The following is a 25,146-nucleotide window of genomic DNA, read 5'->3' on the forward strand; positions in this document are numbered from 1 at the left end:
CCCAAGAGTTAACAATCAACACAAGTCTATGGACAGCCAATAGAAATAGAATACATACAATGAACATCTTTATAAACTCATGTCCATTCTATAAACTCTTTGCTTATATGAATCACTCTTCATTGGTCACAGTTCACGTGAGAGTTGGTGATCTCCGTCACATTACTGTCCTCTGGTGCTCCCGCCACGCCCGAGCCCAAACATCATTGCACAGGAGGGACCAATAGCACAAGGCTGCGCGAGCTGGCTTTGGTACAAACATGATCAACTGTTGGTTGCCGTTGCTGGGTGTGAGGGAAGAGCTAAGTCCGAGCTGATTCTCCCAATTACAAAGAGCGGCGCTGGAGAAACCGAGATCACTGCAACGGCGAGGATGTTAACTGAAAAATTATTGTCGAGACAAGCCCTTATCCCTCTGTATCCGACCGAACATCAGCAGTCCAGGCAGGCACACTTCCTGTTTAGTCTTATTGTATGATTTGTTTTCTATTAACTTAAGGCAATCAGACTCAGCTAGTAGTACTTTTCGCTGAAAGACTGAGTGAGGGGGGAGTTATACAAGAAAAATATGTGTCGGCCTACTGATTCTGCCTCGTTCTCTTCACATACTGTAGCGCAACACCAGAGATGTCGTTTGTTACCACTGAGAAGGTTCATGTGTGGAAGCGAGAGGTTAAAGCCGGACTGAGATTTACAATACTGCGGTAGTGGCGTAAATTAAAAAAAAAAAAAAAAAAAAAAAAGTAACATAAAAAAGCACAGTGAATCATCTGTATACTGTATTTGTGTATTTACTGCTATGCTTGTGTGAGCATACACCACTAGGGTTCTGCTGCGAAGGCAGCTAATGGTTATTACTTACTATACATGATCACACCTATCGCCAGCTGAAATACTGTATTGTACATGAGGATTGAACAGCAGAATTCGTTGGCTGCAGTTGATCAGTTGGTACCAGTGAGCTTGAGCTTTACGACTGGCGTTTTACAAGAAAGCGTGCTGGTCTTTGATCCTTTTCATCGGAATGGAATCATCATATTAAGCATAATAATTAACCAGAATCATCATAATCATAATAATAACAACATTAAGAATATACAAATAATGGATACAGAAGTGATACAAAATACCCTACGTTGAAACAAACAAAAATGAAAACAAGATACCACAATCAGACATGCTTCAAAGCAGTTATGTTTGGCAAGAAAGCAGTTTTGCTGTATCATAAAAACCTCACAGTGAAAATAGTTATGCCCCTTCAGAATTACAAAGCACAGTATTCAGTCAAAATCAATATATATTTCTTTCCTTCATCTATTTCTTCTTCATAGAAGAATCAGGCTGTGTGATGCCACTGCGTTGAAATCCAAGGTTTTCCCCCTGAAGGCTCTGGAACAAGTCGCTGATCTAAGTTCCTTCATCTCCATCTGTACCAAAAAAATACCTCTCTGAAAGGGAAGGAGCAGTCGATGACGATATACTGTTACGGCTGAAACCAGCGGGTCACTGGCTGCTCAAGCTCTAAGGAACCAATCGGACATGAAATGAGGATGAAGAGGATCCTAATCCTCGCTGGATCTACTTCTACTGCTCAGAGAGTGGAGACAAAAATATAGATTTCAGGCATAACCTTCGAACGACATCCTCTTTTAGTTTAATTTAGTTTTAGGATTGAGGGCAATATAATAATTTAGAGTTTATAATCTGCTCTTTGCTGCCTGAATGACAGACAAAATAAATAAATTGTACATATTTTATGAAAACAATGGCGCAGCCTCTGCTGCCAGCAGTCGGGCAAAAAGACAGGGTTCAGGCCGTCTGCCTAAAAACAGAGGTGGTGATCATTGCTGACTTTAGCGAGAACATATCAACATGTCTTGCCTTGCTTTTAGTAAATACTTTAGTCTTTGGTCAATATATTCCTCCTCGGTTTATACATATATGCATACACACACAAATATGCATGTACATACACACTTAGAAACGTGTAATAAACTGGATATTTGTGTACGTATGTATTCACACTTTTTCATAAAGGACCTTTTGCACAAAACATCAAGATCAAAATAAATAATTAATGCAGAAACAAAACATGAGTACCTGTTCATAATTCATGTGAAATAAAAATTACCAAAAAAAAAAAAAAAAAAAAAACCACAACGTAAAATAAAAAGTAGCCTTATGTACAGCGTTAATCTTCTTTTGACACAGGCTAAAAGGCGTTGTTTTAAATAAACAGACTTTGCATCTTTCAAGAAGCCTGAGAGAGAGGCTAGACATGAGAAAAACACGTGTCCTTCAACATGTACGTGGGCCAAAATGGCTGTCAAACGAGAACATTTTCCTCTCATCAAGAACACTTTCCTTTTGAAGTCTTAAAAGTTACATTTTTTTGTCCTCTTTGCTTGGGATTCAAGTGATGGCGTCTCGAGTTCGTAGCCGTTCGCTCACACTGTGAGTCCTCGCTCAGTGGTGCTGTGTCCTTGCAGTGGGGACGATCCCAGCGTCTGCTGCTGCCGTGGCTGCTAACTGTTGGGCGGTCCATCATTCAGGAAGTAGGTTGTCATTTCCCCTTTACCTTTGACCTTTACGACCCCGCGACACTCCAGCACGTACCGTTTGCTTTCCAGCACCTGGTAGAGGTCTGTGGTCACCTGCGAGCACATTCACATGCCAGATCAACATTTAGCTGAGGACAACGCATGAATCCAGTCTCAGGGAGGATGATTCATTCTAAATATTAGCATTTTTTTTTTTTTTTTTTTTTTTAGCAGCCTGACTTCACTTTTAAACTCACAGCTTGTCCTGTGTGTAGTGGTGGTAAATTAACTTGTATTGCCAAGATCTAGCTCTAAAAATCCACTGTGCACAAACTCCTCCAAAGACAACACGTGACCTGCAGTCACTTCCAATCTGCTGCTCTGCACTGCATAAAATTCAGATTCTATAACCATATAAGCTGTGCTGTGATTTCAGCTATATTTAGATGTAAAATGATCACTCAGAGAGAAAGTTAGAAGCGACCAAATATATTTCTCACACAGCTTCCATCAGGTAACAAACCATTGTCAACTGCCCGCCTGCGCAGAAAGCAGCCAAGCACACGTCGTTTGAATCGGGCGGCGAGTTTCCAGGTTGCAGTAACATTCACGGTGAAATCGTATTTAGCGTATGGATTGTGCACTTATAATGTCAGACCAACGTGCAAAACGTATCGTTCCTTATAAGATGATTATTCAGATAAACCAAATTATGGGAGTTTCCCTGGAGATACAACAAATTGAGAGGGCACCCGGAGACGGCCTTGAAATAAAGGGAGAGATCTGGGAAAGAAAAGCGTGTTGGCAGACGTGCACGGTTAACAGTCAATTACCGAAAGAGTTACCTGCCAATTTAGTGGGTTCAACACCGACCATCTAACGGGCACGTCATACGCTCTTTCCAAATATCTTTACCAAATATTTAAAAAGTGACATCATTAAACACTTTCTAAAAATCTATCCAGATAAAGGTCAATTGCATTTCTACAGTAATCTATAACTGTACAGATAGTAAATATTAACATAAAATCCATTCCAGTGACATTCGAATAACCTTAGAAAGCTGTTTGGGCTGAATCTTTATAGTCACTACATAAAGCCTACCTGTATGCGGTCAGGTACGCCTGTGCTGTCCATACGACTGGCCACATTGACTGTGTTTCCCCAAATATCATACTGAGGCTTCCGTGCCCCAATAACACCGGCTACCACTGGCCCGATGTTCAGACCTACGAAAAAAACAAGCTGCATCAGCAAAAGCTGCGACGTCACCTGGTTACCGTGTTGTTCTTTATTCTGACTTCCTTAAAGAGAAAGTCGTCAATTTTCCTCACCTATCTTCATCTGGAAGTTGTTGAAGGAATGCTCGTTGATGTATTTCATCTGCTCTCTCAGTCTCATGGCATAGTCGGCTAGTGCAATAATATGGGAACGGCCCTCTTTGTCGTAGGTGGAGTCATTGAGACCGGAGGCCGCCATGTAGGTGGAGCCGATGGTCTTGATCTTCTCTAGCTGCCTGTACTTATCCTCACTGATGATCTGGAGATGTGAAGAAACAACAGATGGCGAATACATTCCTGTCATTTCCAGAGAAACAAACACAGAGTGATGACGACACAGTGGTGACGACGTTTACCTCATCGAAGTCGGCGATGATCTCGTTGAGCAGCCGGAGACACTCCACTCCCTCGTTGTTGGCCTCCAGCTCCACGTAGAACTCGGAGAAGTTGCTGATGGAGGCGAACATGACCGCCACGCACTCACAGGACTGATAGTACAGCTCGTCGTTACGCCGCTCGCGGGCCAAAAAGTGAGCGGCTACGTCTTTCGGCAGGATGTTGTGGAGGAGGCGACGATTGTAGGCTTGCAGTTCCTCCATCTCCTCCTTCTCCTCTGTAGCCTGCGAGGAGAGGGTCATTAGATTTATTCAGCTTTTATAAATGCTGTAATATCATGTGTTGCAGATATTACATCATAAGACATTAATAAACCAAATGACGGGGCTCTATCGTCTCATTTACTGATGGACAACTCCAACTCTTGTTTGTAGAAATGTGAAGAGAATCTGATTGAGGTTAACGTGATTGGACGACGCCCTCTTGTGGACTCCAGCGTCCATACCTGTAATTTCCACAGGAAGTCGAGGCGTGCAGTGGATTCGACCTGCTGGGCGTGCAGGTAGAGTGCCAGGACAAAGACTGTGAGGATCACAGGGGTCATGACCCTCAGGGACACTTTGGTCACAACAAATGGGCTGCAAAGACATTGAAGAGCAGTCAGATTAAAAGGTGGACTTTGGTTTTTGTGATCAAATTTGTATTGAATTTTTTTTTTTTTTTTTTTTTTAAAACAGCCAAAAAGTGAGAAAAATCATTTTAAATGATAGAATATGACATAAAAACCTTTAAGGTTACACTGAAAGCAGACTTACCACTGGTTTGTAGTTTCATTTAAACTGGACCTAAAAGTACAAAGAAAAAAATTGTACGAATCAGTACAAATAAAACTAATAATCAAGAAACATTTGAAGTTTTAAGGATGTATATTCATATACATATACAGCATATTTGTATAGTAATTGCACAAAAGTAGAGAGGAAGAAAAGCTAAGTCTCCAGACTCTTTTTTTTTTTTTATCTCAAATTCAAGTCTGAAATGGCAAAAACATCAATTTCACTCTACTGTAAATAAAAAGCAACTTACCACTGAGCACTAGTTTCATTTAAATCACTAAAAAGAAAAAGAACATCATTAGAACGAATAATAAAATACAGAAAACTGATATACACCTCAAATAAATGTATTACATTTGATCATTTCAATGAATAAAAGACACAAAATCCAAGCTGTTTGTTTATAAAAAAAAATTAAACATCACCATCAATAAAATACTAAAGATGTGCAGAAAATTGACTTTTTCTGAAACCTAAGTTCAATGAATATAAATATTTGAACGATGTGAAATAAATCACTCTTTAATCCGGTTTAAATAAAGATTTATATTCTAAATAAAATACAGGAGGAAATTGGAAAACTCTTTTATGCGCCATCTGATTTCACACAAACAACATAAACCTGTTCCCAGCTGTCCTCCTGTTGTTACCACTTACATGGCATTGGAGGTGACAAAGAGGTCCGCGTTGTCAAATAGTGCTACTTGTGGCCACTCCACCAGCAGCAGGAAGGTGAGCTGGATGAGCAGCATGAGAGCCAGCTTCCCTATGCTGGTGATCTGCAGGAACACGGAGCAGGCCAGCAGCGTCAGCAGCACACTGTAGCTGAAATACTGGCACAAACAGGAGACAGCGGCATCACAAAGACGCGTTATCAACAATAGATCTCAGAAAGACACAAATGCAAATGTGACATTTTCCCTTTCGAAACGGTTTCGACCAGTCGCACAGGTAACACACACAGTGGACTCACCTCGGGAAAGGGGCAGGAGGGGCCTTGGCTAGGACAGATCTCCAGACCCCCCTCGGCGGACACATTCAAGCTGCGGATCAGACAGGGCGTCACCAGGGCTGCAGAGGTGTTCAGCTTCTCAGCAACACATGCCGTCAAGCTCTTGGTGTCGCAGGCAAACTGCATCGAAGCCAAACATTTAGACACAAGCATGTATTCGGAAGGACTTTCACCACGTGTATATGTCTCTTTGTTTGGGCTATCGGTAACTTTGATCTTACCATATTAACAAAGGCAGAGATGAAGACGAGGATAATGGAGAATACTCCGACCAGCGTGCTGTTGGTGCGAGACTGGACAATCTTCTTCGAAACAGTCTGCATCGCAGCTGGAAAGAGCTGCGAAGACGAAGGATTTACATATTAAACATTCAGCGATTACAACAAGATACGAGCAAAGCTTTCGTTATTGTGTCCAGATGAGCTCCAGTACCTTGATGCAAGAGTATATGGCACAGATGAAGAGGATGTTGGCGAGTATGATGAAGATACTGATGTAGATTCCCAGCATGACTGGGGTGCTGCAGGACAGAAGACAAAGACACAGTTTTAAAGGAACATTTCACAACTAACCCGTTTGATTTGGTTCAAACAGACTCGGGTTTGTTCATCTCAGCTGCTGTGGAGTCAAACTCTTGTGCAACTCACACCTGTACTGCATCATTTTAATTTCTTTATTCTTTTATGGTGTGAAAGCGAAAAACAAATCAACCACAGCACTGTTAGAGGAGATGAATTAATAAACTAAACTTCTATCAAATCCATCTGCTGAATGTGAACTGTTAAGAAAGTACTTAAGAAGAACTTTTTTGTACAAGTGATGATCTGTATATATATATATATATGCAAAAGTTATTTGGTAACCATAGTAACACATATGAAGCCAGTACACGAGTGTGGGTTATTTTCCTGATACATTCAAAAGTGTGAGGGAGTTAAAAAAAAAAAAAAAAAAAAAGGTGTGAAATTTTGTTCCCCACTTTTTGTCCTGTTTCTCTCTGCTGGTCAGCACTCATGATACGAGAGCAGTCTTTAATAGTCAGTGACTAAGGAACTAAACAGGTAAGAAAGCATGTGTGCTACATACAAAAGAAAACGTAATTATCTACTGTTTTGCAGTATACACACTCTTATACAAAGTAAGAACTATTATTGCTGTGGTATTGGTATCTACAAATGTTTTACACCATTTGAAATATGATGCTTTGTGTGTATAATTTGATCCAGAATGGACTGATGCCGATCAAAATACTGCTGCAGGATTTTGGGTGGGAGTGTTAAAGGGTTAAACACTGGTTGATCTACATTGTAGCACTGAAGAACTCACTGTGGAAAGATAACAATCTGTATGAAGGATATGAAGCAGAATACTAGGAGAGTACAGGCGACATAGCCTCCAAAACGATCATCCACCTTCTTGGAATACTGAGACAGGAAACAGAAGAAGAGGAGAATCAGATGTGAGAAGCAGCCTCTTCCACACATGTATTGTTTTTAAGGTGAAGAAGCACAGATAATAATCAGGGCTCTTCGTTGGACCTTTTTCTCCAGGCTGGCGGTCTGGAAGGTGAGTAGAAACTTCTTCACGTGGTCTTTTCGTAGTTGGTCGATGCTGCGAGCGTCAATGGCTCGGCCCAGAAATTCATCCACCTCGTCCTCCGGGTTCATGGCCTCCTGAACACCGCGGCTGCAGAAAGAGGAGAAGATGCAGACTGAGCACGAGATAACGGGGTTACAGAAACTCCAAGAAGACGTGCATTAAGAGTCAGCACTTACTTGTCTTTACTGGAGGTCTCATCAATCCCCTGAGGAGGAAAAGAGACCAGACAAACATTATGACTCTCAGAGAAAAGCTGCAGTCGGGCTCTTTCACAGTGAAGCAGCGTGTCGATGTCGAGTCTCACCATTTGTCTGAAGACTTTGGAGTCTTTGGTCCTGGAGAAGGTTCTGTCAGGGACCCAGCGTGGCATCAGCCCCTCGTTGGAGTTGGCTCTCGTCCGCTGCATCTTCGCCATCATCGCCTTCTCCTCCTTCTGCTCAGAGGGAACAACACGCAGGCTTGACCAACTGTTCTCATACAACACAACACGCAGTGAATCACAAAATAAGTGACTAAGGGGTCTTTTTAATTCTGGCTTTTATTGCGCGAATGAGGGAAACTCACAGGCAGTTCGGGATCTTCATTCAAAAAAAAAATCTGTCAGTTAAGATTTTTGATTCTGGTTCCTTCACAAATTATTACATTACATTACATTATTTGCAAAATATTCTCAAATCATTTGGCTTTTTGTGCTCATCATCCAAACATCTACACATAAAGGATGTTTATAAGCTAAACCTTTGATATTGGTATTGCGCTGTGTGTAGTGTTTCAGTGCACTGACCCGTTTCTGGCTGCAGCCGAGGACCAGGAAGGTCTCGATGCTGTTCTCCTTTAGATACGCATTCCTCTCACCTCCAAAGCCCGGCTCCACCTCGTAGTCCCCGTTCAGATACTGCAGTGTGGCCTTTGTGATGTGGATCCGCCTAGCACGGATAAAAAGAAAAAAAATCGGAAATTTAGTGGTTTACACGGGGGAGCAGGGGAAAAACAGACACACTGTATATACAAAAAAACTGAAGAATTACTGTCTAACATTGGCCACGGACGTGATATGAATTATTAAATCATAATGAAAAATACTAAAGAGTTGATGAAACTAAAATCAAAAAGTTTACGATGAAAGACAAATAAAGTTTTCAAACTCAATTTAAAAAAGTTTTAAATTAGCCTCATTGTTAGTTCATGACACAAAAGGGAAGACGTTTTAACAACCTCTTGGTTATCAGTTCCAAAAGACAACGCAACCATTGGATGGACAGCTATTGTACACTGTGATGGTTTTAACTGTAAATATGTGTGTGCTTGTTTCTCTCACCCGGCTTTGCCTCCCGCCTCCATGTGATTGGCCAGCGTGACATCGTTTGACCACACGTCAAACTGCCACTTCCTGAGTCCCAGCACGCCGCAGTGCACGCGCCCGCTGTGGATGCCGACGCGCATGTTAACGTTGACCCCCGTCACCTCGCGCACCAACCTGCAGACACACCAACAGCAGTGTCTCTCCTGCGGCGGGACGACGTCGACACAGCAAACACACACCACGCACAAACAGGTGAACACTGCTTCTACTCACGAGATGGCCTCTATCATGTCAACGCCCATTTCCACGCAGCAGTGGGCGTGGTCGGCCCGAGGTTCAGGCAGCCCGGATACGCAATAGTAACAATCCCCCAAAATTTTAATGCGGAGACAGTGGTTCTCCTGAGACGGAAGAGACAAAACGTGAAAGAGGACAATGAGGTTTCCAAGAGCCCATGAGGTGAAAAAATAAATAAAGGAGTAGTTCAACATTCTGGAAAATATTTCCTATCTTGCCCAGAGTCAGATGAGAAGCTTAGTAGCTTCTCATGTCTGCTGGGTAAGCATGAAGCTGGAGGTTAGCAAGGCTGCCTTTGAGCAGAGGTTAAAAAAAAAAATCCACCTACCAGAATGTCTAAAACTACTCCTTCAAATGTTAAATTATTCCTTAGAGGAACGTGACACAAAGGACTCAGGAGAAAGGCGACTTCGTCTCCTTACCGAAGCCAGCTTGTCGAAACGGGCAAAGAGTTCATTGAGTGTCATGACCAGCTCCTGAGCTGTGCACTGAGACGCCAGGCTGGTAAAACCCTCGATGTCTGCAAACAGAATACTGAGGACGAGATGAAGAGGTGGACAGACAGACAGAAGCAGGGACGCAGCACTATTAATTATGATTATGAGTGATAAAACCCGCAAAACAGCTTCAGATTAGTGTTAAAGTTTAGTGCGGTCGACACTGGTTATATTTCCATTGCCACACAGCAGCATTATAATATTGTATTATGTTCCTATCAGGGCAGATGACCTTGAGAGGAGCAGGAGGTTTGACCTCAAAGTCGTCTGAAGGCGATCTATGCCAGCGTCGTGTGTGTGTGTGTGTGTGTGTGTGTGTGTGTGTGTGTGTGTGTGTGTGTGTGTGTGTGTGTGTGTGTGTGTGTGTGTGTGTGTGTGTGTGTGTGTGTGTGTGTGTGTGTGTGTGTGTGTGTGAGAGAGGCACTGTGTTTGCTCAGTGCTGTAATTGAATGTGTGCTGAAGCTCTCCATCTTTGGGGATTATCTTATCTTGGCTGCTGGTGATTAAGTATTCCCTCACTAGTGTTAATTAGCCTCCACTCTGCCAAACCACACTACCCTCTTCTGACTCTGTGAGCGCGCTGGCATGTGTGTGTGTGTGTGTGTGTGTGTGTGTGTGTGTGTGTGTGTGTGTGTGTGTGTGTGTGTGTGTGTGTGTGTGTGTGTGTGTGTGTGTGTGTGTGTGTGTGTGTGTGTGTGTGTGTGTGTGTGTGTGTGTTCCAACGAGTGTTAATCATTCTCAGAAAGAATTTAGGAACATTTCTGTTTCGTCTTGAAGTTGATAGGATTAAACAATACATATTAACATGTATTTCTACGCTTTAACATGCCACATTCTTCACGATAATATCATTTCATGGAGTATAAAGACATCTCCCACAACAATTACTCCAACTATGTGGAAAACAAAGATGATTTGGCGGCCGAAATCTTGATTCACGGCTAAAACATGACATAAAGCAGTGAAGCCAAGTGTCCCAGCTGACCTGACATTGTCGTGTTTCTGGATATAGATCTTATGAAACATCATGTCTTCCTTCTTGGCATTGATGTCAGCCTTCATCTCCATGGCAACATGCCTTGGCAACACTGACAGCAACAGGCGTTCCTGGAAAAGACAAAAAAGAAACAAAATGTAGATTGTGTCATTCATAATATTATTGTTTACGTGTACTATGTCACATATAATCTATAATCATGTAAAAATTAAATTGATGATATTCTGTATTTTTACTGATCCTTTTAACAAGTGTTGTCAGCTCCTGATATATCTTAATAGTCTGTGCCGTAAAGCTCCTTTGTTGTTTTAAAACCATCAAAAATTTAACAATGAACCACAATGTTGCACTGGCTGACATGTTTTTTTCATTTAGATAAACATGACCCCTGCAGTTTATTTTGTTTTGATCCCACATTTCTGCTGCGGAAAAGATCCAAACTTGCCTTAATTTGTTCCTGAAAATTTGCTCCTGTTTGAGTACAATTTCCTTAAAACTACAGCTGTTTCAGGAAATAACGATTTTATTTTATTTATTTATTTTTTTCAAAAATGAACCAACTAAACGAATAGATTTGAACCTAGTTTGTAAAAATGTCCTCAGCACCAGACAGGATGTGAAGTCAGGAAACAGTCTCCCATTGGGTGTCATTATTTTCTTATTCATGCAGCTTTCCTAGAAGTATTTTTTGGGTCACTTTTTGTATGTATGGGATCCCCTCATAAAACATGACAGGAAATGAGTGGAGACCGTCACAAGGTCAACTCTTAGACCTCCACTAAAGCGTCTCAGTCCTGTTCACACAGCTGTCGAGCCAAACGCAAAAACATAAGATTCCAAAGTGAGCCACAAAAAAAACAAAAAACTCTTTTAGTTACATCCATTTACAAAAATTAACTCTGTCATTCTCTTTAAAGTGAAACACTTTCCAAAAATAAGTGTTGGGTGTCATTTTACACTGCATTCGCATAGCCCAGTGTGCATGTGTTTGTGTGCAGGCCTACCTGTTGCTGGTTCTCCCTCTGCAGGTGGAGTCTGGCCTGGATGTATCCTCTGGTCTCCTGGAAGGCTTGTCTCTGGGAAACTTCAGCAGGGTAGTGGGTACAGATGCCAATGATGTTGGTGCAGAGGAAGATCAGGACATTAGCACTCACCTGGAGAGAGGAGGGAGAATGACGTGTCCAGCATTAAGACAATAATCCACCATCTGCTAACAATGTAGTTGTTATTGCTTCCAGGATAAAATAGTTTCACAAATCTGTGTTGTAAATATTAGTATTTTATCTTTGAACCAAATCTCGGGACATTAAAGTGACAGTGATGCAAACAGACACACGAGATATGGAGAAAGGCCTTTAGTACAGCTCAGGTGCTCATCTTTACCAGTAATAGGACATTAAACATGAAATGGTGCCAGGGTTTGTATTATGCTCTTTGTAAGGCTTAAATTAAGATTATTTTTGCCCTCTGACACATTTACATTGTGGGCTGTCCAACAAATAAAACAATAAAATGTTCTCAGACTAATCTAATGGATTGTCCACTGTTTGGATGGTGTTAAATGATATATAGATGATCTGCTAATCAGGACATTTGTGGTTTAAACTTACTATTTGTCAAATATTTTACATGAGAAAGTATGCCGGCTAGAACTCTCATGTTTGCTGTTTTATATATAAATCAGCTGACCAAATCTGATGGCAAATCAGATACACTGACAAAGCTTCACATCTGTACAGATGTTCCAAGGATCTTTACATCCTCACCATAAGTTTGTGTTGTTCAATAGGCTACTTCAAGACTGAAAACAGTATTATTAATATTATAGAACTACTTCTTTAAAAACTATCTGTAATATATACTCAATAAACCTCCATAGAGCAAAATCAAACAAATAAGGGACAAAGATTTCACTCGATCCACACTCAACAAACTTGCACCTGACCGCTGATGTCACAGTCTAAAGGCAAGATGGTGTTTTCAGAAGATGTAATCAGTTGAAAATCAGTTAAAAGCACAAAAACATATCCATGCCTATTTCTGTAAACATTAAAATATTCACATATACTCATTTTTGTATCTTTGTAACTCATCTATATCATTTAATCTTCAATAATCACATTTATTTGCAGATCTCGAGTGTCTACGGCTTATATATACTCTCGAATGCCTCACACACACACGCACACACACACTACACACACACACACACACACACACACACACACACACACACACACACACACACACACACACACACACACACACACACACACATGCACCCACGCACGCACACACGCACACACGCTCGCACACACACATACATTTCCTCCAACAGGAAATGGTCCTATTTGTGGGATCAGTTGTCCCCTTTGCTCCTCACAGTCCACTGACAGTCACCAGAAAAAAAACTGTCCCCAAGCGCATTGTGGGAATTGCTGTTGACCCGACACAGGGCCACTTTCCTAAAATACGTGCTGTTGTTTAGAGGCTGAGGCTCCTCACGCGGAAGGCTCCATGTGGACACTAACAAAGGTTGAGTGTGCACCAGAAAGGAAGCGTAGAGATGATACATCCTGTATCAAACACCAGCCGGGCCAGAGAAAAAGGTTTCAGGTCGGCAAACTGAAACTTTTAATTCAAACAGGGTTTCGCTATTTACATCTGCATGTTTTGGACAAACAAATCTGTTTTCTCTTTCTGATTTGTTTCTTTGTGGAGTACTTATGGGCAATATTGTACAGGATGTGGATATGTGGCCTGAATGTATCACACACTGACATCTCCTGGGTAAAAATGGAAATACACAAAGGTAATTCCACTATAACATAGTACCCACCAAAAACAGACAAAACAACAGTAATGCATGAACAGAAGGGATAACTCTTATTACATCTTCGCCAATGACAGTTTTCAATTATTTAATAATTGCGGACTTTTTGTACACATTAAACCAAGAGGCATCCATGTCTTGTGCCTCAACATATCAGAATGATAATATCTGCCATGGTATTTTAATCCAGTAATTGTTCGTATGACATTTACTTTGTTAAATGCTTGTTTGAAAATGGTACACAATGAAGTCTGCATATTTCAACACAATCAGAAGTTTTCTATTAATATCCACACATTTTTTGAAAAAAAAAAAAAAGGACACAACTCAAATAATTTAGGGAGTTAAGTATACTAATCTGAAGAATTTGACAGTCATTGCCCAACAAACTTTATATTGTAAAGGGATATGTGACACAATAGATGTAAAATTCATACTGAGGAAAGTTTTTATAGTTAAAAAAATGGCAAACAAATACATTTCTCCACAGAGACATGTCTTAGCTTGAGCTATACTACTTTTGTTAACTGAAAGTTATTTATCGGCAAATAATATGGAATCATTCCTATTAACACTTGTTATATTCAATAGACTAGAAATGTCAAAAGTAAGGTTCTAACTGTCATCGGCTGTTTTAAAAAAAAAAAATTCCCCCTAAACTACTATTTTCAACTTCCCTTCTTAAGACATATATATGATATTTCTCAAATGATATTGGTATTAAATTAAAGCCAATAAATATACCTCTATGAAATTGCCAAAATAATTCAGTTTTTTGTAAAGAATCACTATCCTCATTTATATAATCGTAAATACTTCCTGAAAATATTTCTTTAACAAGTGCAAAAAGAGTATTTTTAGAGGCGCTCCACAAGACTAATATTTCATGATATTACTTTAAATCTACACAGTATGTTTAGGACCATGATTGTCAAACTTCCGCACTTCAAATCTTCTGATAACTGGAACTTAATGAAACAAAAACATAACATCTCATATGGTTGAGCTCGGTAGAAACAGACTTTTTTGTTAGGCCTAAAAAAAACAAAAAAATCTCTTTCCTTTTCCAGAATCATCAATCTCGGTTTTCCAGAATTACAGCACATTTTTCAGTACAATTTCAATCAAATTTAATGATAATGTGTACCAAAGAACAAAGGTGAGCAGACATTATAAATTTTGAATAATTGCTAAAAAAATAAAAAATAAAGGATGCAATCTTGAAAGCAACCACATGAGCCTTTCTGTAGTACTGTCATGTTTAAGCATGTTCCAGGAGAGTTTGCACGTAAACAGAAGCATGAATGAATTAACAGATCCAGAAAACTGTGGCTGCAAAAGACTTCTGAGAATAGCAACAGAGGATAAAGGTGAGCCAGGGTGACATAGTTTACAGAGTATCACCGACATGAGAATAGAAACAGATGGGTAATGGGGAGGTGAGTTTGAAAAGAAAGTAAACAATGGTTGGGGGTAAAAAAGAAAAGAAAAAGAAAAGGAGAGCAGCATAATGGACAGCACTGATAAAACTGAAGAATGACAGATGTTGAGGGGAAAGAAGGAAATTGGTGGTCAGAACAGAAGCGGGATGAGGAAGGAAAAAGACAATGTGAGGATGACAAGAGAAAGAGAAAGAGTGAGGGGGGAGGTGGGGGAGCGGGGTGGGGGGGGAGGCAGGGCAGATATGGGCCACAGTGACATTAGGCAGATGGCTCTGAGGGCTCAGCTCTGTTTACATTACTCTCACTGTTCAAGCAAAAACAGCCATGAGACAAAATTGAAGCTGCGGCACGAGGCGTGTTTACAGGTGAACGTCTCCTGTCACTCTGAATGGGCGCTCAGACGTGACTTCGACGTGTGGATACAAGTTTCTTCGTCCTATGCAACAAGCTGCAGACGCTGTGTAAAAATTCATCTGTCGAGATTCACTCAATGTTCGGATCACACTCCATGTGTCTGAGCTCACAGCCTCAAACTAATTGCTTGCTTTTCTCAAGAGGGCACGGACGAGAGGGTTTACAGAGTACACAGTGAGGTCCTGTGTTTACGCAACAGCACTCCACCTCTCCAGGAGCTCTACTCAGCGTCTACCTGCTTCCTGTACGCGCTGCCACGCTCTCGGTCCACGGCCACCGCACCTGCTCGTGTCCTCTGTGTGCTACAACACACTCATTCATCTGAACTCATCACTTATCCTGCTGGCCTTCCTCTCGCTGGCTTGGTCCAGCAGCATTATAATCTTACCACGATGCATTGTCAAATAGGATTCATGACTGAGTTACGAAAATGATTACTGCCTGCTAAAAGGGTTATGTCCGGTTTTTTGAGGACAAAAGAAAACCAGGAATTAAACAGCACGTCACAGGAACATCACATAGATTTTTTTTTTTTTTTTTTTTTTTACATAAAAGCAGTTGTCATTTCCCCCAGGGGTGACATGACGGATGCAGCCAGGCAGGCGGGCAGTCTGTGGAGAGGACCTCGGCCTAATCCCTGCATATCAAAATGGCATTATGTAAGAGCTGCGCTGATCTAGACACGACCGGCAAAACAGCAGTAGTACTGGCCATTCTGCCGCATAGATTAAAAGGCATTTTGTCACAAAAGGCCCCCAACAGAGAGAATGGGCCAGCTCAATCAATAAGTGATCAGCACGGCTCTATGGATGCATCGCTGAATCAATAATCAGTTCTGTGCATAACAAGTGGAAATACCTCCACAATAAAAAGGTTAAGAAAAAAGGGGAACAAACCTGAATCAGAGTATATTTTACACCCTTAACTCTTGTCGTGAGTTGAGATATTTAAAAACTTTCTTCTGACGTTTATTTAAGATTTGTCTAAACTACTATTTTAAATCCTAGTAGGGATCCTAAAGTTTTCACAAATACCAAATATGTGTAAGGATTTTGGGAAAATGTGCATAAAATGGTGCGCAACAATATATAATTTTATGAATATTGCAGCTATAAAACCCATGGTGTTGTGTTTTAATATTGCACTCAATGTAAACATAGTATACCACCAATTAAGAGCTGGAACTATCTGATACAGACAGATAATGTGAAATAAGATCATCTTAATGAACTTTAGAGATACTTAAGGGGAAAATTTAAGTGGAAAAATAGAAGTTAAGAGTCTTAATATTTGAGCCTTTTCTCAGAGTTATATTAAAATTATGAGATAGTTATAATTGTTGTCACGATTATCATGATTATAAGATAGTGAGTCATAATCATGGCAGAAATTAGCTGCTCCAAACTGTAATGACATGCATTTCAATTGCAGCCTTACAGCAAAGAATTAACAAAGTCAGTGAGATTCATCCTCCAGGGACCACGAATGTACTGTATGTACGAAATGTCAATGGTTGCTGACAATGCCCTGCTAGCATGGCTGAGAGAGAAGGTGACCATGAGAGGGGGGGGGGCTAATGGAATATTCAGAAAATGTATTTATAATTTTTATTATCCTTTATGATGGATCTAGCACAGCAGCCATTCACTTCAGCAGGAAGTCTGTGGTCTTGAATTTATAAACATGGACTTTTAAGGTCATCGGGGCCCCTCGTCAAACTGGGAAAGACTGTTCACTAAGAGGAGGGAGCGTTGTGGGAGAGTGTGGGCAAAGGAGACGTTCAGCAGAGTCCTACGACAATAAATGTAGAGTAGCAGCTTTATTAAATCAAAGCAGCTACAGTCCATGGTTGTACATTAACAATGGATCGCGTGGCCAGTGACATGAGAAAGGGGTCGCTTGTAGTGATAATTATCTCCTGACTCTGCTGCTTTTGGCAGGGAGCCAAAATGCTCTAAAACCAAATAGCCGAAAAAGTTACTGACTAGCCGGTGAACACAGTGGAGTAAATACAAGTTAAAGAGGCAGATATTTTCCTCAGGAGTCGGTTGAGATAATGACAAATGTTGTATATAGAACGGTAAACAAAGGGAAACATGAGACTGTCTGCTAACAGGTTTGTAAGAGCTTGTTTCTGCTGCAAATAGCAACCGAAGCAGTTATTGCAAGTTTAAAGGCCAACATGAAGGAAACCTGATCAACAGGAAATCTAATTTACAGGTGGAACTTATGATTCGATTTCATTTGAAATCACAGTTTGAAACTGACAAAAAGGTTTCCAGATAAGTCTAAGTATCTCTTTTCTTTCTTCTCAGTATGTTCACACGACACAGCAGTAGGTGACCTGGCCCCTCCTTTAATTCTCTGTCCTGCTTTCTATTTCACTCAACAATACTCAGCCAACACCCAACACTGACCACAAGTATGTGTGTGTGTGTGTGTGTGTGTGTGTGTGTGTGTGTGTGTGTGTGTGTGTGTGTGTGTGTGTGTGTGTGTGTGTGTGTGTGTGTGTGTGTGTGTGTGTGTGTGTGTGTGTGTGTGTGTGTGTGTGTGTGTGTGTGTGTGTGCACACTACCAGACCGTGTCAGACACCTACAAATGGTAATACTATTTCACCACTTCATTTAGGCTCCTTCGAGGGGATGTGAGATGACAGAAGACCGTGAGATGAAATGAGTGAAATAGATATTGAAACTGGGCGCCAAAAAGGGTGTACTTTACGCCATAACGCACTTTAGTTCAGTTATAAGTAAGAAACTACCCGTCATTTTCCCCAGACACGTGCTTTATCTCTTGAACCTAATCAGACAGCCAGTCAGTTTACAAACAAGCTTTGCTGTGAGGTCTATGCAGGTATTATGTTCATTCTCCTGACTTAATATTAACGGTAAAAGAGCTAACTTTGAAGCCAGCAGTCATTAGAGGCCTCCTGTGCGAGATGTGATGATGATTTTTATATATATATATATATCTATATATAGATATATATATATATATATATCTTGATGTTGTTGAAGCGTCTCTCCTTCTCTCTGCGTGAGCTTCTTTCTCAGTCTTGTGAAAGGTTCTGCTTAGTGTTAGTCCGAAACTCACACCCACAGAGACTGTGAATTATCAGAGATGCCAGCGCAGCTTTCACTTAGCAACTATCACCCACATTCCTCAGCCTCCCTCCGAGGACCTGCAGTCCCCCACCCAGGTTCGGGGAGGGTGCAGCGTGGGGGGGACCGGCCAAGGGTGGGAGGGGGTGGGGGGGGGCGGTGGGTGTCGGGCCGGGCTGATGACTTTTGTCTTACAGACTCGTTACGCCATTACATTTAGTTGACTCTTTTACCCAAAGCGACTTACAACATATCGATGGTTCAGCGTCTTGCTCAAGGACACTTAGGCGTGCGGACAAGGAGGAGCCGGGGACTGAACCACCAACCTCCCGATTAGCGTGCAACCCAGTCTACCGACTGAGCCACAAGCCTCCGTCAGAACATGCTGTCTTCTCAGGATGTTCCAGTTTAACCTCCTACCAACAATTATTTTACCGGTTGATCAGTTAATTGTTGAATTGATAAAATGTCACACATTATCTCCTAATATGAGTCCAAGTCTTAATGGATCAATTCAGGGGATGTCCAACCTTTTCCTACACCTGTCAAACCTTTTGGCTCTTGTATGGAACAAACAGTACTCTGTATAGATTAAAGGCAAATTTACCATCAGTATTTATTTATTTTTTTTTTTTTAAATCAGTGGGTCCTTGAAAACAGACAAACATAGACAAAAGCAGACGGATCGTTTTCTAGTACGTGACTATTTATTTGGACGAAAAAATTTAAGATTTCATTGGCTTTAGCCAGCTGGCTAAATACGCTCGTGTTAGCTCGATAAGCTAACGGGTCTTAAATGGCCACTTGAAGGCTACGTACGTATTATTGTGCTAAAACAAGTAGGCTAAAGCGACATGTCCCAGCCTCGTCATCAGCAGCTTATACGTGCAGAAGACACAGAAATAAACAGCACTGTTGTTGTATTCCAGTTTAGAGCAACTCAGCATTATAAATGTAACAAATATAACAGCGGCATCTGTCTATCTCTGTTCATGATGGAGTTACTTCAGTCTGAACTTCTACAAAATCCAACACAGAGAGAGAGCTGCCAACCAAGTTCCACACACTGAAAAAAATACTATACAATGGATTTGCAAAACGTAACATGAGTAATGTTTTTAATGATCTGCTAACTCTTGACGGCGTAAGTAACACTGAATTACTACTTCAGGTCGTAAGCTTAGTTAGTTGTACATGCGAAAGATTGCAGACATTTCACTGGTAATTCAATTCCTCACAACTTTGCTCGTGTTTGTGGTTTTGAGAAGGAAAAAACAACGGACAGATACCTTCCTCACAACTTTTAAAAAGCCAAATATGACTCATAGTAATGCAGCTCGGTGCACACTGCTTCAATATATGAAGAAGATGTTGAGCCTTTTGTTGCAACTCTAAAGTTAGACAATCCCTGTCTTTAGTTTAACAAACTGTCAATTAATCTACTAATCCTGTCATCACTGCTTAACTTTAAATAGCTTGGCGCTGTCATGGACTCACAGGCCACTTAAATATACTGAGAATATTTCAAGTTGACATGGAAAAAATAATTTAGTGAGACAGTACTTCGCAGAAAACCGTGGAGAACAAGACACTGAATTTATAAGAGCTTTTCCCAGAGGGAACAATGACTGATGGGATATTGTTATTGAAACGGAGCCAGCGAGAGTGCAAGTCAGAGCTCATCGGCCTTTGAGGAGCATCTGGAACTCTTTAGAACATCTGTGTTAGATCAGGCTCTGTAAAACATGCTCTCGTACCCCCGAACACAATGGCAGCGCTCTCCTCGTCTCAAAACATAAGAGTCTCTCCCCCAGGTCGGCCCTTATCTTTGCTCGAGAGCGTCGGTTGTTTATTTCCATATACTTTCATTTCATTTATTTTTTTCCTGCCTCCTCCCACTCTGACTCGTGCTCAGTGTCACTTACACCCTTTGTGAAAGAGTGTGTGTATGTGTTTGGTGCCAGGCCGCCGCTGGGTTTGTGTACTCAGCCCGAGCCCCGTGTCTACACACAGCTCACGCTGCCCTTATCTGAAATGACCAGGACCACATCAACAGATAAATAGTCAAGCCCCGCCCGCTCACTCTGCTGGCTCCCTCAGCTGGGTGGTCTACACACTGTCTGTCTGGAGGAAAGCGGCTGAGACGCAGCACAAGTAGACATTTAATTATTACGTCACATAAAACATCTCTGTTTTTAAAGATTGTTTTTGGGAGTATTTCATGCCTTCATTTGATCATGAAACATGGGGACAGAGGTCGGGGGAATGAGCTCCAGCCTCGCTGCTCAGGGGATTTTCTCCCATGTTGTATCCGGTCCCTCCACATGAAACAGCTTTTTAACTGCAGAAAACAAAGAATACTGTGGAGTACATTTTCCTGTCAGCTCCTGTCGTGTCTATTACCTTTTAGATTAAATTTGTGATGAACAGCAGAGCAGAGTTTCTCAGGAAATCCTTCCCAAGACATTTCCAGGACAACATCAATCAAACTTTTTATAGGCAGTTTAAGTTTCTAAATTCTGTCACTATTGTGACTGACATAAGGCAGTGTCATTTAAACATAAAAAAAACCTTACCATTCGGGTGTGCCTTTATTTATATTTACTGCCTAATCCCTACCTCATGGTTTTACTTTATATTCTAAATGACAACAGTTTCATGAAACTCATAATTTTTAAAGTGGTTTCCATTGTTCTCTGTTGATTTAATCCACTTTTAACAGTGGATTTTCATCATCGGTCTTTACCTGCACATTTATTAGCTGTGAAATGGGATAGAAAATGCTACAGGAATTGTTGACTTGTGTAAATGTCATAGATAAATGAATCTAATAGCACATGGAAAGTCCACAGAGTGCCTTTTCTGTCTTTTCTAAAAACCGAAAGTGAAAAGAGATCTGATCATGCTGAGTCTAAAATCTCATTCAATCATTAACTGTCTCCCATAATAAAACAACAGTTTACTTTCCAGGAAGGTAGTAAATTGAAATTTTAAAAACTTTGCTTTAACTTTGTCTTGTGGGATTGTTAGTAGAAAGTAGTGTTTTTTCCATCATGCGAATATGTATAGCCAAAAATGTCATATGCGGATAGTTCACTTTACAGTAAACAGAGTGTGAGTCTCAGTCTAATATTGCACTTATTGTATAATTATTTATTGTTCTCTACATAAATGTGATGTGTAAGATAAATCACATAGACAATGAGTGAGTGAAACTATTTCTATCTTCTTTTAAAACAGGAAATAAGTAGCAAGAGATTTTGCTCCCAAAAAGTGTCATTTATTTGGAAAGGCAGTCAAAGTATATTTTCTTGCAACAAACATGTTCTTAAAGCAAAAAAACACAGAATACACTAAAGAAAGACTAAAGAAAAAAAAATTCTATTCATCAACATGAAAGTATAATTGATGACAGATTTCTATTAATAATTTTATCTGTTGGTTTTTATTATCTTTTCACAGTTTTCAACATCTTTGAATGTTTCAGAGGCTCTGCAATAAAACACAAGAACATAAACATTATAGAAACAATGCACAGCCGAGTCACAAACTATTACTTGTAATGAAAAGCCAGTTATCCTGCTCACACTGCTAATGTTGGAACTCTTTATTCTTCAGTCGTGTCTGTAAACACTGACAAGCTGGGGGTCCTCACACTGGAAAAACTACACAACACACATTTCTGTTGGCAACCAGGCGGGTGTGACTTCTGTGGAGAGAGTGTGACTATTAAAGTGTTCTGGCACCGGAGTTGGAAAAAGTGTTTCTAGTTAAATGGCAACAGAATCTGCATAAAAAATGGGATGCTTGAGGAATTCAAAACCTTTTTTTTTACAATATTATTAGGTTTTTCTGGAATGCAATGGGACCCCTGCAAAGACATTAGGCTGCACGTACTGTGGACAGACCACACGTTGAGGGATAACTGCTGTGATTACACAAGAACCCTCTATGAGGAGTTATGTCAACATTACAGGAATGTAAAGGGGTTTTAATTAGCGATAAAAACCAATTATCTGCGTGAGGGAAAGCAACTCGTATAAGTAAGTTAACCATACAAGGTCAATTATTTAAATCGATGATCTTCCTTTAAAAACTGTGTCTTTGAGGCCAAAAACACATCGTGCACTGTTTCCACAGGGGCTACAAACATGCACAGTCATAGCGAGCTGACCAGAGATAAGCGTCTCTGAACCAGACAACTGGCAAACAACATCCTGTGCATCCCTCCCTCTCGACTTCCCACCACCACCACTGATATGACCTCTTCCCTGTCATCGCTATGTTTAATTATGGACTGTCTCATTTTGACAGCAGGGGGGAGGAAAACAAAGCACAAATCTACCCGAGCAGCCGAACAGCAGCGTTGTCTAGAAAGCTCAGGACCCCTCTGACCCCCCCCCCCTCCACCCCATCCCCCCCAGCGCCCCTCCAGCTTTCTGATTGTCAGAAGGAGAAATGAACGGCAGAAATCAATTTTGACCTGATTTCTAAATTTATTTATTTTTTTTTATCTTTACTTGAGGCAACGGTTACCAAACTGGGTCTTGGCTGCTTGAGTCGTAGTTGTTTCCATGGCAACCCCTGGACCAACTCAACACAAGCACTGAGGGAGACACTTAGCAATGCTGTTTATTCCCCATCAGTCTCAGAAGTGATGCTAAACTGATAACTCCGTTCCTAGCGCTCTTATTGGTCCACGGATTGGCTGACTGGTGGTGTTGGCATATATGTGTGTGTGTGTGTCTGAGTGTGTGTGCGTGTGTGTGTGTACATTTATGTGTCTGTGACCATGAAAAAGATACAAGCAGTTACATGACAAGTGAAATGTGTTAAAACAGAGAAAGATCACGTCACATTTTGGTGTATCAACTCCTAAACCTCTGTGGATCCTTTGACTGAAGCTATGATGTGTGTGTGTGTGTGTGTGTGTGTGTGTGTGTGTGTGTGTGTGTGTGTGTGTGTGTGTGTGTGTGTGTGTGTGTGTGTGTGTGTGTGTGTGTGTGTGTGTGTGTGTGTGTGTGTGTGTGTGTGTGTGTGTGTGTGTGTGTGTGAGTGTGTGTGTGTGATCCCGTCAGTCAGCACCCATCGCGGTCATGAGCGAAGCGTACATGTGACAGGTATCCTCGTTAAAATGCTGCTGCCGAGTTAAACACACAAATTATTTATCAAGGAGGCTGTTGAAGGACTGCGTGGGGAGAATATCAGATTCTCCTCCCATCGCACCGCCTCGCTGCTTCTTCCCTTCCCTTATACGAGGAGCCTCATTCTATAGCTGCAGCTCTGCACAGGTGATCGTCACAGGCTGACACGTTCCTCCACCGAGGTCCAAGTCTCAGATCTCGATGCGCGATGCGCACAAGGTTATTCTAGCACCGGGAGCTGCTGGGAAACTGCGAACAGCTGATGCAGTCGATTCGGTGTGAGTTTCGCTCTGACTGAACTGCATCTGTTCTCTGTGTCAACTAACATCCTGGACATTTTTAAATTGAGTAAACAGCTGTTTGGAAAGTTTGACGTGAGACCACAGATGGCTCGCCTATATACTGAGTGCATTACTACAGTCAAATTCTTATTCAAACCCTATTCACTAATCTGATGAAACATACTTTGAATAAGAGTCCCCTGAGTGAGGGTCAACTCGGAGGCCTGATCTGACCCTGTGTGCTATTTTCAGGTCTTAACTCACCATCTTTGTTGTGGTCAGAGCTGAAAGATCATATTAGGAACCTCTAACCTTCTAACCGTGTGTGTGTGTGTGTGTGTGTGTGTGTGTGTGTGTGTGTGTGTGTGTGTGTGTGTGTGTGTGTGTGTGTGTGTATGTGTGTGTGTGTGTGTGTGTGTGTGTGCGTGCGTGCGTGCGTGCGTGCGTGCGTGTGTGTGTGTGTGTGTGTGTTTCATAGTATGTGAATATCCAGAGAAGAAGAGAGATAGACTGACCTGCCTGTTGGTCTGACGCAGGCTCTGATAAGACTGTTCCACGTGACGCAACAGTTAGCAGAAATGCCAAGGGCCAGGTATTTTTAGGAACCAGTCTTTGACCTCTCACAGCACTTGTGTCAACAACATCCACGCAACAATGGCCGCCATTGTCAAGGACCATAAAGCAAATAACTCTGGGGGTGAAGAATGTGCAACTACGAGAAGTTTCTGTGACAAAAAACCCCCAAAAGTTCCTTGATAAGCAAAATGGCGGTGCTCATTGTGCAAAATAAAGTGCATAAATCTGATTTAATCTTGTACAGAAGAACATGCAGTACATGTCGGTATGCACATTGAACTGGACACCCCCACATGCAGGCAGGACCACTGTTTAGTGATGTCACTTCCACAAGAAAAACAATTCTGACAAACATTCAATGGGGTCGAAGAGGGGAGGCGTCAACCATAACAAAGCGTGAGATGGTTGGTGTGTGTGTGTGTGTGTGTGTGTGTGTGTGTGTGTGTGTGTGTGTGTGTGTGTGTGTGTGTGTGTGTGTGTGTGTGTGTGTGTGTGTGTGTGTGTGTGTGTGTGTGTGTGTGTGTGTGTGTGTGTGCGCGTACTGCACAGCTACGGCTAATTGATTTCAGCTGATGGAGTCTGAGGATCAGAGACATGATGACATAAAAACGGAACAGCTGACACGTAAGAGAACGTCTCTTTTACAAACCAGTCTTTG

The 25,146-nt window shown here is 41.4% G+C and overlaps 1 protein-coding gene across 2 annotated transcripts in view; it reads right to left on the minus strand.

Annotated features, from left to right (window-relative positions):
• Positions 1 to 1,313: 1,313 nt before the first annotated feature.
• adcy6a (adenylate cyclase 6a) overlaps positions 1,314 to 25,146 on the minus strand; it is a 33,873-nt gene continuing 10,040 nt past the window's right edge. For both annotated transcript variants that reach the window (XM_069722952.1, XM_069722953.1), the window contains exons 4-24: positions 11,702 to 11,851; positions 10,686 to 10,807; positions 9,626 to 9,737; positions 9,180 to 9,307; positions 8,922 to 9,080; positions 8,388 to 8,529; positions 7,908 to 8,036; positions 7,780 to 7,808; positions 7,543 to 7,690; positions 7,331 to 7,428; positions 6,437 to 6,524; positions 6,226 to 6,342; positions 5,966 to 6,124; positions 5,650 to 5,825; positions 5,243 to 5,269; positions 4,972 to 5,001; positions 4,662 to 4,794; positions 4,177 to 4,440; positions 3,875 to 4,079; positions 3,645 to 3,769; positions 1,314 to 2,654 (exon numbers count right to left, since the gene is read on the minus strand). In XM_069722952.1, coding sequence (XP_069579053.1) covers positions 2,526 to 2,654; positions 3,645 to 3,769; positions 3,875 to 4,079; positions 4,177 to 4,440; positions 4,662 to 4,794; positions 4,972 to 5,001; positions 5,243 to 5,269; positions 5,650 to 5,825; positions 5,966 to 6,124; positions 6,226 to 6,342; positions 6,437 to 6,524; positions 7,331 to 7,428; positions 7,543 to 7,690; positions 7,780 to 7,808; positions 7,908 to 8,036; positions 8,388 to 8,529; positions 8,922 to 9,080; positions 9,180 to 9,307; positions 9,626 to 9,737; positions 10,686 to 10,807; positions 11,702 to 11,851 — 2,670 coding nt within the window. In that variant the 3' untranslated portion in view covers positions 1,314 to 2,525. The remainder of the gene's footprint in view (positions 2,655 to 3,644; positions 3,770 to 3,874; positions 4,080 to 4,176; positions 4,441 to 4,661; positions 4,795 to 4,971; positions 5,002 to 5,242; positions 5,270 to 5,649; positions 5,826 to 5,965; positions 6,125 to 6,225; positions 6,343 to 6,436; positions 6,525 to 7,330; positions 7,429 to 7,542; positions 7,691 to 7,779; positions 7,809 to 7,907; positions 8,037 to 8,387; positions 8,530 to 8,921; positions 9,081 to 9,179; positions 9,308 to 9,625; positions 9,738 to 10,685; positions 10,808 to 11,701; positions 11,852 to 25,146) is intronic.

The sequence above is a fragment of the Brachyistius frenatus genome, unplaced genomic scaffold (genome assembly GCF_029030835.1).
Source record: "Brachyistius frenatus isolate BFR_SWC_R1_liver_20210118 unplaced genomic scaffold, ASM2903083v1 Contig_309, whole genome shotgun sequence".
Classification (NCBI taxonomy): Eukaryota; Metazoa; Chordata; class Actinopteri; family Embiotocidae; genus Brachyistius; species Brachyistius frenatus.